At 35.2% G+C, this 15445-nt stretch overlaps 1 protein-coding gene across 1 annotated transcript in view; it reads right to left on the reverse strand.

The window, feature by feature from the left end:
• The window catches only part of LOC143248639 (transmembrane emp24 domain-containing protein 7-like), a 32616-nt gene extending 17542 nt beyond the window's left edge, over window positions 1-15074 (reverse strand). The window contains exon 1 of the mRNA XM_076497156.1: window positions 14752-15074. Within this exon, the coding sequence (XP_076353271.1) occupies window positions 14752-14925 (174 nt within the window). The 5' untranslated portion in view covers window positions 14926-15074. The remainder of the gene's footprint in view (window positions 1-14751) is intronic.
• Between the last annotated feature and the right edge of the window lie 371 nt (window positions 15075-15445).

Genomic DNA, 15445 nt, shown 5'->3' on the forward strand with positions numbered 1-15445 from the left:
CAGATTAGTTAAAGCAATGTCTTATTACAAACAGTGCCATCATCGTATTATTTCTGACAGACAAATAGCACTGCATAGACTTGGTTGGGATCCATATAGATGACAGAAAGTATAGTAAGACCATCATCTAGCTTATGTACCAGGGTAGAAGTGAATGAGAAAACAGAAAACTTTGCAAGAGAAGCACCATATCATGTCATGGTAACATCAGTAAAAGATGTTTTCTACCTTCTGGAATTATCTCCCAGGATTCAAAGTTTTCAGACAGCTTGCAGGAATGTAGTTGGTTGATTTAGTGTTTTATGGCACAAAGCAGCTAGGCTATCTGTGTCAAACATCTGGTAAAAAGGTAAAAGTAAAATAAATGTAGTAAAATTCATAAAAGGAAATGAAGGTAAAACAAAACAGCAATTAAAAACATAAATGGCATAAAACCAATGTTGACATCCAGTCTACAATGTTAAGAGAGAAACTACAGTAATAGAAGTTGTAAAGGACTTTCTATAGCATAATGGTAATTATCATAACCTGCCAGGAAGACTAACAGGTAAGTACAAGAACCACCATCAGTCACCTGAAATTGGCCTTTCTAGTCCTGGTTCAGGGTTATGTGTCATTATGGACAGTATCAAAAAGTAAAGTAATAAAAGTGTTATAAGACATGCAGCAAAATTGTAATAATAACTCACCAGGATGACTAACAGAAATTTCAAACAGCAGCATTAGTCACCTAAAGTTGGCCTTTCCAGTCCTGGTGTCGAGTTATTTAATTTTCTGGCCATTTTCCAATTTCAAATTGAACTAGAGAGATTGTGACTATTAAAAGGGAACCACAATAAAAATGGTTTAATGAATAAATATAAAACACTTAAACGACATTAAAAAGATTAATGACCTTTAAAATACTCAAAACTTTATCTAGGTGGACAGTGTCACCCTCACCAATAACACTGTCTAATGTTATGGAGAAACCTTGGGAAAGAACATATTTAAAATAGTGCTGTTGTTGAGAGTCGTAATGATGGCAAGAAAGTAAAATGTGGCTTACAATGATTTAAGTGTTACACAAACTACACACTGGTGTATCAGTCTCAGATAAAAGAAAACGATGAGTTAAAAAACTGTGACCAATGCGTAGTCTAGTTAGAACAACTTCCTCTTTCCGATCCTTAAAGAAGCAAGGCAGCCAAAGTCCAATATATAGTTTTATTTGGAAAAGATTGTTGTCACTTTGCTCACTCCAAGTCGACTGCCAATTGGCACGTAGCCAAGCCTTGAATACAGGACCATAGTCCATGTATGGAATAGGCACAGTGGTGATAGTGCCAGAGCAGATAGATTTAGCTGCCATGTTTGCAAGCTTGTTCCTGCAAATACCAACGTGGCCTGGTATCCAGAAAAACTGGATAGAAGTAGCAGTTAATGAGAAATGGGTTAATCAGTTTTGAATATCAGTGAGAACAGGGTATGAACCAACATGAAGTAATTCCAGGGCCAGTAGAGAACTAAGCAAGTCAGTATAAATAGTGCAGTTGGAGTACTGCTTAGCTTCAATATGATCCAGGGCAAGAAAAATGGCATACAGTTCAGCAGTGACCACAGAAGCTGTAGAGGGGATTCTGCACGCAACCACTGAACCACAACAAACCATGGCAAAGCCCACAGAGTCACCTGATTTGGAACTATCAGTATAAATTGTAATGGAAAGATTGTTCGAAAGATGTTCAGTAAATAAAAGATGGTACTTCCAATCAGGAGTATCTGCCTTTCTCAGATGACTTAAAGAAAGGTCACATTTGGGGACTGTAATCAGCCATGGTGGGATGGGCTGACCAGTGGATACTGCAATGTTATCCAACTACGGACCCAATTCATCCAATTGCACCTGGACGTGAAGGCAAAAAAGAACAATGGCAGATCGTCTGTAGTGAAAAAGTATGGCCCACCGGGGAAGGGAAACACAATCACAGGTGGGATGCTTTGATAAGGAATGAAGTTTTGAAGAATATAGTAAAGAGAGTTGCAAATAGCAAAGGTACAGAGAAGGTTCATGAGATTTTACGTATAAGCTCTGAACTGGGGAAGTGCAAAAAGCCCCAGTGTAGAGTCAGAGTCCTTGATGATGAATGGAGTCCAGTATCTTTAAGGCCGAGAGTCTATCAGAGCTATAGACAAGTGTTCTATAGTCGAGTTTCGATCGAATAAGAGTACAATATATCTTTAGCATAGAACACCGATCCACTCCCCAACTAGTGGTAGAGAGGACACAGAGGATGTTCAGTGCTCTTGTGCATTTGACCTGTAGCTGCTTGAAGTGTGGTATAAAGGTCAGCTTACAGTCAAAGATAAGCCCCAAGAATTTGGTCTCAGGGACCACAGGCAGGGAAACTTCACTGATACAGAGTTCAGGATCAGGGTAAATACCCTGTTGGCAGCAAAAGTGCATGCAAATGATTTTAGGGAGAGAGAAATTAAAGCCGTTTGCTGTGGTCCACTTCAGTACACGATCGAAAGCAGTTTGTAGTTGCTGTTCAATACATCTCATGTTCAATGACTGACATGAGATGTGAAAGTTGTTGACATAGAGCCCGTTTGCAACAGTGAGAGGGAGTTGTTCAGTGATAGCATTAATCTTTACAGTGAAAAGAGTGATACTCAAAACACAGCCCTGAGGGACCCCAAGTTCCTGAAGAAAAGAACGGGAAAGTTTCGAACCCACATGAACTTGGAATCTCCTGTCCGTTAAAAAATTTTTAATTAAAATGGGTTAATGTCCATGTAACCCATATACATGGAGGTCTCGCAAAATGCCTTATCTCCATGTTGTGTCATAAGCCTTCTTAATGTCAAAAAATATTGATACAAGATGTCATTTGAGAAAGGCTTCTCTGATTATTGTTTCAAGTCTAATTAAGTGTTCCATGGTGGAGTGCTGTTGTTGGAACCCACACTGGGTGGGCAAGGGAGGTTGTTTGATTTGAGGAACCAAACAAGACAAGCATTAACCATCCTCTCTAAGGTCTTACAGAGACAGCTCGTCAAAGTAATTGGATGGAAGTTTAAAGGAATCTTGGGATCTTTCCCAGGCTTAGAGAAAGGTAAAATAATAGCCTGGTGCCAGGCATTAGGAAAAACATTCTCCTGCCAGATCTGGTTAAAAACAATTAGAAGAATATCAAGAGAAGCAGGAGATAGATGGCACAGCATGTCATAGTGTACATCATCTGGTCCAATAGATGTACTGCCAGATCGATGAAGAGCCAGTTTCAGTTCCACCAATGTAAAGGGATGATTATAGTAAAAAAGATAGTCAGTTCGAAAGGAAAGAGGTGATCACTCTGCTCAAGTCTTGATGGCCATGAAGGTGGAGGAACAAGCAGAAGCACTAGGTACCTGGCAAAAGCTTTCACCTAGAGTATCAGTGATGATCAGGACATCAGCTACTTCTTGGCCATCAGAAAGTAAGATCGAGAGGGGACAGAATTGTAGTGCCCACTGACCTTTTTGAACCTTGTCCCATATGATCTTGGAACTGGTGGTAGAAGATATGCCAGTTGTGAACTTAATACAAGATTCCTTCTGGCTGTTTTGTCTTACCCACCTAGCATGTGCATGGGCCTGCTGGAAAGCGATGTGGTTTGAAAGTGTGGGATATCTACGGAAAGTATACCAGGCCTGTTTTTGAGCCTTCCGTGCCATGTGGCAGAAAGGATTCCACCATGGACAGGGATATACTGGAAAATGTGTCAAGGTTTTAGGAATACATTAAGCAGTTGCTTGTATAATATAGTCAATTACTGCTGCCACACAGTCATGTATTGATGGCTGACAGATGATGGCAGGATCAAGTTCTGCGAGAGCAGTAAAAGTGGACCAGTCTGCCTGATCCAGCTTCCACTGGGGCATGTGGGTAGGGTGGCATCGACCATGGCCAGTCTCTCTCAAAGGATCACTGCCTCGTGGATTATTGTCAACCCTCCACGAAAAATGGGAGAATAATGAAAGGGAGCAAACCAAGAGATCAATAGCAGTAAAGGACTGACTAGGTATATGAAAATAAGTGGGAGAACCAGTATTGAAAAGGGAAAGGTTGTGATCAGAGAGCATATGCAATACAGAGTGACCCCTCCTATCAATAACAGCACTTCCCCCAGAGGGAATGATGTCCATTAAAGTCCCCCAGGATTAGAAAGGGAGATGGCAACTGTTCAATGAGAGCAGCAAGGTCTGATTGATCATATGTCTCTCCCAGGTGACAGGTAGAGAGAAGAAACAGTGATGCTATGACCCAAGGAAACACGGATGGCTACAGCCTCCAAAGACATGTTGAGTTACAAAGACAGGGTGGGCACAAGTTGATCAACCAATGAAAACTGCCAAAAGGTGACTGTATTGGCAAAGTTTAGAAATGTTTCTTGTAAGGAAAGACATACAGGATGGTAGGAAGCAATCAGTGTATTGATATCATCCAGATTAGAATGTGAACCTCGACAGTTCCATTGTATCACATTGGCCATTTTTAATGATGTGTAGGCAAATTGGCTGAAGAACCCTTCTGTTTATGACTATGTCTTTTATCTTTACTGTCCTTATTTGGGGGAGGTCTATTGACCTCCATGGATCCTGCCCTGAGTCGGTTGGGCAGGTCTTTGCCCATGTATCTGAAGAAATGCCTGTACCTGGAGCCAAAAGATGTGGATCATGGGGTTTGTTGGAATGTATGAGAGGAACAGCGATGGGTGTAGAAGTTGATTCATCAACTTTTTTAACCATGGAGGTCAAAAGGCTTTTCATTTGTTTTGAGAACAATTCTCTTGGAGGCACAAAGAGATCTGTCTGCACTCCCACTGTAGTGGTGGAATGAAGTGCAGCAGCATATGTCCGAGATGAAGTGGTGGACAGCAATTTCCGAGCCTTAGGATATGTGATGTTACAAGTCATTTTCAAATGCTACACTTCTTTTTCCTCCAACCATTTAGGGCAAGAACAAAAGTAGGAAGGGTGAGAACCATTGCAGTTGACACAATGTGGGTCCGTTTCACACTCATAGGCATCGTGGTCCTTGCCACCACAACAAATACGTCAGGGAAAGACGACATGACGTTTTTGAGTGGTCGAACCTCTTGACATTGGAAACATTGGAGAGGGTTTGGAATGTACAGCCATACCTTGCAATTTAGATAACCTGCCTTGATGGTGGCAGGTGCACGTGGTGATGTAAATGTCAAAACGAGAACATGTGTCAGCAGTGTAACTCCATCTCTGCGAGTGGAGATGCGCCTCACTAGAGAAACTCGAGTGGAGAAACCAGCAAAAATCTCTGACTCAGGGATGTTCTTCAAATCCCTTTCAACAATAACTCCTCGTGATGAATTCAAGGTAGCATAAGAGATAACCTCAATAGGTACATCCCAAATAGCCTTTGAATTCAAGAGGAGTTCACTGTGTTGGGATGTGGATGTTTCAACCAATATGTCTCCAGATCAAAGCTTTTTTACTGACTTTGGAGACCTAGCAAATCCCTCCAGTTCCTTTTGAATAAAAAAGGGGGCATTTGCCCTAAAGTTTTTCTAAAAAAGAATGTAGGATGAGAAAATGAGGTACAAATGGTGGTACAGACATTGAAGATTACTGATCAAAGTCTTCAAGACATTGTCCTTTACCTACTGACTATTTTTCACTATTTTATTTAAATTTTTTGTAAGAGGATCCATAGGAAAAAAAGAAAATTTCAGTGCCCAGTGACCCAACCCACCATGAAGTTCTATGAGGGGACACACTAGAATGTCATGCAAGGACACTGCAGCAATGCCAGGGTTTCGTAAGCACTATAACCAAACACCAGCATCAGACACAATGTCCACAACACCCGTCGAGAACTTCCAACACTGGTACTCGGTTAACTTTAGCATAAATGAACCAGCCGACTGACCCAAGAGGAGCCACCCCAAGGTTGCCCGTCTTCAGGAATTCAAGGCCAAAGTGGTGTGTTATGGTTGGACCCTTCAACTATCAGGATTCTCTTGTCCCCTTCATGGGTTGTCATGCATGGTAAACATGCGAGTGGATGTTTAGATCCCAGAAGAGGTAACCTGAAAGAACAGAACCTTCCCTGGGAGGTCCCCTCACCAAGTACAGGAATCCACAGCGAGGGTTGCATGAATGTAACAAGATCAGCTGACATTAAAAAATAGAAAATGTATCAATAAGAGTGGAAGGGTATACTGCTTTAAACAAGTAGTTTATAATAAAACATTTTTATCACTAAAGTTAGCAAAATAAGAACCAACAGTGACTATCTTTTTAATACTTCTTTCTTACGAAAACATCCTTAGCGTTAGCCATTACAAAAATATGCAAGTCAAGTGCATACAAGCCTGTGAAAAGTACAAATATCTGTTTCAAGCAATAATTGCATCTTTTTTTCTCATCATTAGCTAACATTACAGTAATTTTACACATTAGAATGGATCAAGTTACTTTTATTTCAAAATTTCAGTACCAGTATCATCTTTGTAAAAAACAAAGCTTAAGATTCACTAGTAAGCCAACAGCAAAAATAAACTGTTTAAACATATTTCATTATTTATGATTGTATTTTATTTAATACTACACGAGTAACTAAAATGTAACAATTAGATACTTATCAGGTTAGTAAAAAAATGCAAAGTTGCTTGAAATACATAATTCATTCACATAACTAAACTACACAACAGCTGTATAGTGTAGTTTGTTTTTGTTTTTCAATTTCACAGGATTAGTACTCAGACATAGTTCAAAGAGCAATAAAATTATATGAACTGTGCTACTGCATGATAAATGATGAAGCAAAACTCCCACAATAAAAGGGTAACACTTCCATACATAATTCCCCCTATGCATTTGCACTAGAGAAATCCATTATTTGATGAGGAAAAGGTGCACCAGATATGTGAGGAATATTCGGGAAGAAAAGAGTTATCTCACAGAAATACATTTTAGGTAAAAAAAACATAAACTTCCAAGACATTACCACAATCAGTTAGAACTCCATGTCAAAAGGGTGGAGGGACTGATGCCAAGATTTACCTGGATAAACTCCCTTCAGAAAGTGCCTGAAGGAAGCCAATGGACATGTGGCACCTGAACTCCAATGAACAGACATCACCATGGTATAGTAGTGCATACTCACCTTAACTAAACTGATAATGCCCACAGGAGGAGGACACAGGTGGAGCAAATTACCTCAACTTTACTGAACAGACTGTGGTTGTAGGAAGGCACAGCATCATGTTACATGCTCACTTCAACTGAACAGACAGTAGCTGCAAAAGGAGAAAACAGTATTATGCAGTATTTTTGCCTCAACTCTACTGAGGAGATTAGCACAAGTAGCACATGTTATAAGTGTAGCTATATGAGGGGTGGCTTACTACAATGACACTGTCACCACAGACCACTTTTCACCATATTGATAATCAGTTGTATATCACTTCAGCATACAAATCTAATCAGTGAGAGCTCTCCACTGTCCACTATCCCAGTAGCTAGGAACTGCTAAGTAACATTGGTCCAAAGTGCTCAAGTCCCTGATGGTCCTTCAGTTGAGAAAGATCTTTTACCAGAGACAGTGCAATAGAAGACCTTGATATCCTATTTTGAAAAGCTAGCAAGTGTGAGCCAGTAAGCAGAGAAAATACACCTTTTGTGCTAGCATTTTACCACAATAGTCTGTAGAACAAGCATGATCTGGACTGGACAAAATGGCAAATATACAGATATGCCATAAGTATACCTCAAATGGTCTTGTGAAATAACACATCCTGCAGTATACATAGAATTGGTATTAAACATAGAATAGTTGTGAAAAATGATCAAGATTTAGGGACAAGTCTCCCTTCCCCCCCACCCAAGTAGCCACAGGAAAGGAGGTAAGAATTGTGTTTGAATTAAGCACAAAGCTACACAATGGGTGATCTGAGCTCTTCCAACCATGGGTATCAAAACCCAGTTTTTGGGGGTGTAAGTCCATAGACATACTGCTGAGCCACTAGGGGGCAGTAGGTAAGAGAAGAAAAAACATCCAAGAATTAATTAACAGAAAAAATCAGTCCAAGAAAGAAATGTCAGCTCCATGCTTTTAAATATCATTACAAGTGAAGGCCATTACAATACCAAGGAATAGAAAAGGGTCTAATACTGAGTAGAGAAGATCAAGAGATGGAATTTACAAGAAAGAAAGAACAGAAAACAAAGAAATGATAGACCAATATAGATGTGTAGGAAGTTATATGATTATGACCAACCACAGAACTGGGAAAAAAGACTGCCAATTAGATTTGGGGAATGGAAAGAAAAGAAGAGAGTAGAAAGAGACCAAGATGAAGAAATGTAAAACAATTGTCAATATGAGAGTGAGTAGAACAGCAGAAGAGAGAGAGAGAGACATCCAAAGAATTGTACATGTGACAGTCACTGGTAAAAATTGTGAAAAACAAAACTACCGTGTTTACTCGCTTATAAGACGGGGATTTTGCCTCGAGATTTCGGGCTCAAATTGGGGGGCCCGTCTTATAGGCGAGGTCTACAGACATAGAAAATAAATTTAGTTCACTCAGTTTATCAGATCGTTCCTCAAATGCAGAATTTCGAATTCCATTGACGGCAGTGAGGATGATGAACTTTTCAGTGAGTTTATCGGCGGCAGAGATGACGTAGAGCAGGAGGAGAACATGGAGGAATGTGACCTCTATGATGATGGATTGTCCGAGGAGTAGTTTTATGAACTGTTTGGAGATAGTGACAACGAATAATTTGAAGGCTTTTGAATTTCATAACTTGCATACTGATTTGCTGTGTTCTATTAAAGTGCAGTTTGTGTAAACTCTTTTAATACTTTGAAGAAATGTGGTTTAAAAGTTAGCATAAACGTACTTTGATACTGAAATATGTTGTGATAAGTTTTGTGCGTTAGATTGTTCTTTGTTATGTGTTTTAAATATGAATATTTATCATACAGTAAATAAAATAGTTGATGAAATTCCATTAAACGCTTGAACACCGAGTTTGGATTTATTCATTTATTTTCACTTTTCTATCTCTTCTATTTTTCTCCTTCTAATCTGAAATCGAATATCGATATCTAAACCCAAAATTAGGTTTCTATTAATTTCCATTTTTTTCACTTTTCTCTCGTTACCTGCTTTCCTTCCTTCGTCTTATAAACGAGTCTAAACAGAATATCGACAATCTCTTAGGTGAAGTTGGGACCCGTCTTATAAACGAATAAAAATGGTACCAGTAAAGAGAAAATGAGAAAAAATGAAATAAAGTTCTGGAATTCAAAATGGGATGTGAGAAAAGGAAAAAAATATATATATAAATGAAGAATAGAAGTAAAGAACAAGTTCAAGAAAGAGAAAAACAAAATCTGGAAAAACAAAAACAAAATTCCTAACAGCAGGAATAGAGGCCAAAGAGAGAAGAAAACAAATTTCTAATGAAGCATTAAGTGCCTATGACAAAATGTTGAGGTAGAAAATGGAATACAAAATAACTAAGAGACAAAGATAAGAAATATGAAAAGGGAAAACTGGAAAGTGAAATAAAAGGTTATGGTCTCAATCCCCAAGCTGTCCATAGAGATACCAATAACAGGGAATTTGGAAAAGAAAAAGAAGAAAATCTACAAATTAAGACAAAAGGAGTCACAAACATGAGATGTACAAGCATTTAGGCATGAGAAAGAGCTATTAGATAAAAGATAAAAAAAACAATATAAAATCTAATAACAAGGAAGGAGAGAAGGAAGAGATAAACCCAAGAATTCTAAATCACAAAATGAATAAAGAACACAGGCAATGAGATGGAAAAGAAAATGCCTGAAAACCAGAGTTACACTATAGTAAATAGCTCTATTTATTCTCAGTAGTTTAATTTGCAATATCTATAAAGGAATGGAAAAGAAAATGCCCAGGGATTATCATGCATGGATGTTTATCACCCTGCTATTGGTGGAAGACATCACCCCATGATTACATCATGCAGTAGTGTAATTCACATTAGATCACATGAAATTAGGTGAAAGTTACCTCAAGGCAAGTGGCATGCAAATCTCTCCGACAAACACGTGAGGTACATAGCTGACTGTGTTAAGTGTGTGTGTGGGGGGGTATTATCTTGGAATTTACTGAGACTTGTAGGCACCTGCCATGTGATAGCTCAGCTCATCAAATATGTGTGTATAATACTACAAAAATGTTAGTACAGTTAGGAATGTCTACTAACTTAACATCATTACTGATTATCATAAGATGCCATTAGAATTCAATTAAAAATGATCCTCTTATTAAGATACAGAGTATATTCAGTGCTATTTATTAGCAACAACTTTAAAATATTTTCCTAATGCTCTCTGACAACAGATTCAAATAGTGAAATAGAACTCAAAAATCTGTAATTTCATGAATCTTTTAACAAATTGGAGTTACAATTGACACAACTAGGCCTGCCAAAATTAAGGATGGGAGGATAACTGCTCTGTGGCTCAAGCAGAGTATCTACAGATAAATTTTCTGATTTAAAATTAAAATTTGGAACAAAACATAATTAACTATTTACTGGTATTAATAATGAGATAAAAAAGTGTCACAATAGAAAGCAGTCCCATTTTATGGTCCACTGATTGTTTTGCTTTGGAACCCAGAACTGCTATTAATGAATTTGGCCACAATAGTCAGCTTCAAATATTACATCATTTTTCCAGAGTCCATCATTGCATCCACATACTGATTATTTAAATATAAAGAATCAGATGTACAAAAAAAAAAGATAAATTTATGAAAAGAACAAAATCTGAGGCACAGCCATTATGCCCCTTAAGATCTCACTTCCCCCTACATAAACACTAATGAAACTATAAAAAAACTAAAGAAAAAGATTCCTAAGTAGTAAAGAAACATGTGTGAACTTATACCAACATCCTCTAAAAGATGATTCTTAAAATAGTGAAAAGATGTGTAGATTTATAGTAATATTCTCAAATAAAGGATTCCTATGCAGTAAAGAGACAAAAAATTTTTAAGTGAAAGATTTACAAGTAGAAGAGACGTGCCTGTGTGACCTTGCATCATTATTTTCAAATGGAAAATTAATCTAGAATAAGTAGAATTATTCACAATTAACATAAAACTCCTCTAAAACTGATTCTCTGCTGGAAATTTTATGATCTTCATGCTTCTCATTACAATTAAGAACATTATTAACTCAAGGCTAAAATCATCATTATGTATGACTACTGCATAAAATTATTCTTACAACTTTAAGAATATCAAGCATTACACCTCATTAAATTAATAAGAAATGAAATATAATGAATATATACAAAATAATTTAAAGTGCAAGAGTATTTGGTATCCTGATCAAAAATGAGACAGTGTGTGGCCAGTGTACATTGTTTTTAGAGCTGAGCAGGAAGTAGAATTTGCTAATAAATTAATAATTGGCTCATTAATTGATTATTTCCAACTACTGGATTATTTAAATTAAATGGTTACTTTAGGTTATGACACTAATAAAGTAGTCAAAACATAAGAAATCATAACGGCAATATTTTGGTTACTTAGATAGTTGAAAACTAATTTTGATTAGTTCATTGTCTGTGTGATATTATTGTATTTAATAACCAGTTCAACAGAGTTAATCACTGAGACATAGTGGTTTATACAATTATTCTAATTAAAAAGCAACTGTTCATGTATTACAATTCCATAACAATGGTTGTGATAGCTCTAATTTCTTAATTCCTAGGAAACCTATTACTTGAATAAAACAGGGTCTCCTTGTATATTTATACAAACCATAAAACATCATACTTCTTAAATTTCTCACTTGTTAATTATAACTGTAGTAACTGTTAATGGTATTTAGTAGTATTGAGAAAGATGATGTTTCTTGCACAGAAAACAACTTATTAATCCTTCATAAATATATCACTGTGAGTGTGACAAGTTCTGGGTCAAAATTTTCAATGTTTTACTGAATGTTGTATGTTGGTTCAAAATTAATATAAAATAAAGTCTAATTAAGCCTAACCCTCAATTAACTTTAAATATTTCACTAGTAAAACCTCAAAGACATTGGTTCCTTTATAATTATCTAGAATTTAAAGGTTATTTTTCTCTAACTTTTAATCACTATATAGATTTTTATTGAAATATCAAATGCAGATATCCACAGACCAGTCAAGTAAGTTGGATAAATCTTGTAGTGATAAGCAGAGCAGTCTCGGGACTAGCACTACTGACTTGATCAAGTGGGTAGGTAGAAAATGACAAAGTTGTCATTTCAGAAATTTTTAAATTGTTATACCAGAAATTTTAGTGATCTTTTTTCCCATATTATTAATATATATGTCCATAGTGTATCATAACCAATACTTTGAATGGTTGGTCTTTTGCTTAGAAACTTGATGTCACAGATTCTTTGACACATGAATTATTTGGAATCATTGTCCGTCTTTACCATTAAGAAGTACCATAATTTAAAAAAATTGAATGTATTTTAAGTAAAATAAACTAATATTCCATGTAGGAACATCACTTTGTTTTTGGTAATTTATTTACTAATAGGCTATTCCATCATTTCGTAGTTATCTTTACTTTTCCTTACATAATTCCTTAGATGTTTCTTAACTATATATTTTATTTTTTTCTGTTGTTTCTTGCTTGTTCTTTATAGCCTTTCTATGTGTGAAAGTTTTCCTGTATGTGTTGGTACATGTGTCGTCATTAGCTTTTATTTCCATTTCCAGATTAACAAAATTTCAATACATGATTTACCTGTTTTCTTAACTTATTGTTTACATAGGAAAGGGGTCATATGTTATAAATATTTTCATACCATTTTATGGATATTTTTATTGTGTTTGTGATTTTGTGTATGCAGTAATTGTAGTGCTTATTAAGCATTTTACTGTTTCCACAATGTTAATGTTTTTCTCTAATTATTTTGATAAATGAGATAAAGAGTGATATTTTTGTTTATAGTTTTTTTGGCCTTTACATTTTTCTTTCTTCATTTATTACGTCACTACTGAGTATAGCATGCAAATGTCTTGTAATGTTTTATATACTTTCTAACAATGTTATTTATCTGTATCTGATTTTAATGTGTTATTGATATTTCTATTAATGTCACTGAAGCTCTTTTACATGTCTCCCTTCTCTACATATATTCTATATTCTCTGAATCTTGATTTGATATCTGTGTATACCCTCTCTTTACTTTTGTTCACTTAGCAATTTTACTAATTACTGCTCTTATGTGACTAAGTTATTTCTTTATTGTATATCACTGTTTCTATCTCTAACTTTGTTTCCTTGTAAATGTACTTCATAACAAATGCTTCTTCAACATTTTTTGTTATTTATATTATCAAATCAAGTATTTTCACGAGAAACTATTTCATTTATTTTACTCTACAGTAGTTTGTTTTTCTTATCTGATTTTTCTAGTTTTGTTAGTGATACTTTACATGCTCTGTATTTCTGTGTCTAATGGTGAACTTTTTGAAAAAATATTTTTCTGCATTTCCATCTTTTAACAATTTAAGATTCAAATGAGACAGTTTCAATGTTTATATTTTCTTATTCCTTGGCATTTATTATTTTGCATGTTTGTGTATCATCCACAGTTCTTGTATTTATGGTACCTAGATAATTAGTGTAAGGTTTTATTTTTGTGTGTATTCTTTCCCTTATCAGTAAGGTACAATATATTTTCCTTGTTTGTTCTCTTTGGATTGTGTAAATAAATTATTTTGTTTGTTACCAACACTTACAAGGTTTCCTTTAATTTGTTTTCTGTTATGGACTTTTGGTAGTGTTTTTTTCTCTTTCTGTTTTCATATTTTCTAAGTTTATGTAACTTAAGTTTTTGTTTTTGATTTCATCACAGCATTTTTTTTCATTATTTCTTGTTGCTGCTCTTTTAGTCTCTAATCATTCTTTTTATTCTAGCTATATTTGTTATACCATAAAATTATCTTTCTTGACATTTTACACTAATATTTTTAACTTCTTGTGCCACCCCAAAAAACAAATTCATTTCTTTTTTCTTTGAAGTGTCTCATTTAGACCCATATTTAATACTAACTTCTGTTTATGTACTTTTTCTTATTTCCATTATTTTTCTGTTGTTTCAGTGGCATCCTAATATCTCTACTTATATGTAAAGTAATATTATTGCTTAAAAACTTAAAAAAGATGTGTATCACCTACCCTGTCAATTCCTAACTCATATATAATATTTCAGTAGATTAAAGTATTTTAAACAAATATTTTCTCTCAGTATTTTAACTTCTTGCTAATGTGCTTAAGACATTATTATATTTTTGCATTGACTTACTCTTGCAAAGACTATCAGTATGACACTAAGTCAGTGCACTGTAGCCTACATTGTACTTTGTAGGTGAGCTTACCATGATTCATGCATCTAAACATAATTTTTAAACGTAAAATAACATTCTGCTTACCAAATCATATAAATAAAAAAGATAACATTATAAATATAAACGCCAATCTAAGAACCAACGAACCAACTTAGTAAATTACCGTATCACATATGCTGGAGCAACATTAATTATTACTATTAGTTACGCCGTTTAGGGTGACTTTCAAAACATAGTTTTTAAGTAAAATATAACTGTCGTTAATGTTTTAAAAATTTATGTACCTGTACGCCCAATGAAAAACTTCAAACAAAAGTACGTACTTGAAACTCTATCGTGGACAAAGTCCCTTCTGTTACCTCCTCGTAAAAGCATTGCTTAGCATTATCTGGCAATTCAAAAGTCAATTCGACAGCGCTTACTAACAACGTAAGATTAAAATACCATAACAGATAAACTAAATGCAAATTATGATTCAAATTAATTACACGGCTCATCTTCTAGTATTAAAATTTAAAATAAATTTGCAAAGAATATTTTTCTATAAACCAAACTATGGACTTGAACTGTACTTTAAACTACTTGAAATTTTGTTCGTCTTCCAACGTGTCCCTTCAGTACACACGTAAAAAAATCAAAATAACTACGGTGCAGTGCTACCTACAAAATACTTATCGAAAGAATTTCTTCATGAGTATATTGGATTTGCACATGAAACTGTAATTCCCACAATTAGTATTATTTAATAACTATATTTTAATAGCATGGGCTTCAAATCTATATTTTTATTATGCTTTAATTTCCTTGTTACTGCTTAAAATTATAAAGATCATCTTGTAACGAAAACATTGTTTGACGACAAATATATTTAAGAACGTTTTTTGTTCTGTTGTTTTTGTACAAGGACCATTATTATTTCATTCAGAATCCCCGTGGTGGAAAGAGTTCAAGTAACCAATGGTATAGTTTTATTCTAAAAGTAAAATGAAACCAAAACAAAATTGATTAATTAAGATA

This window comes from Tachypleus tridentatus, chromosome 4, assembly GCF_004210375.1.
Source record: "Tachypleus tridentatus isolate NWPU-2018 chromosome 4, ASM421037v1, whole genome shotgun sequence".
Taxonomy (NCBI): Eukaryota; Metazoa; Arthropoda; class Merostomata; order Xiphosura; family Limulidae; genus Tachypleus; species Tachypleus tridentatus.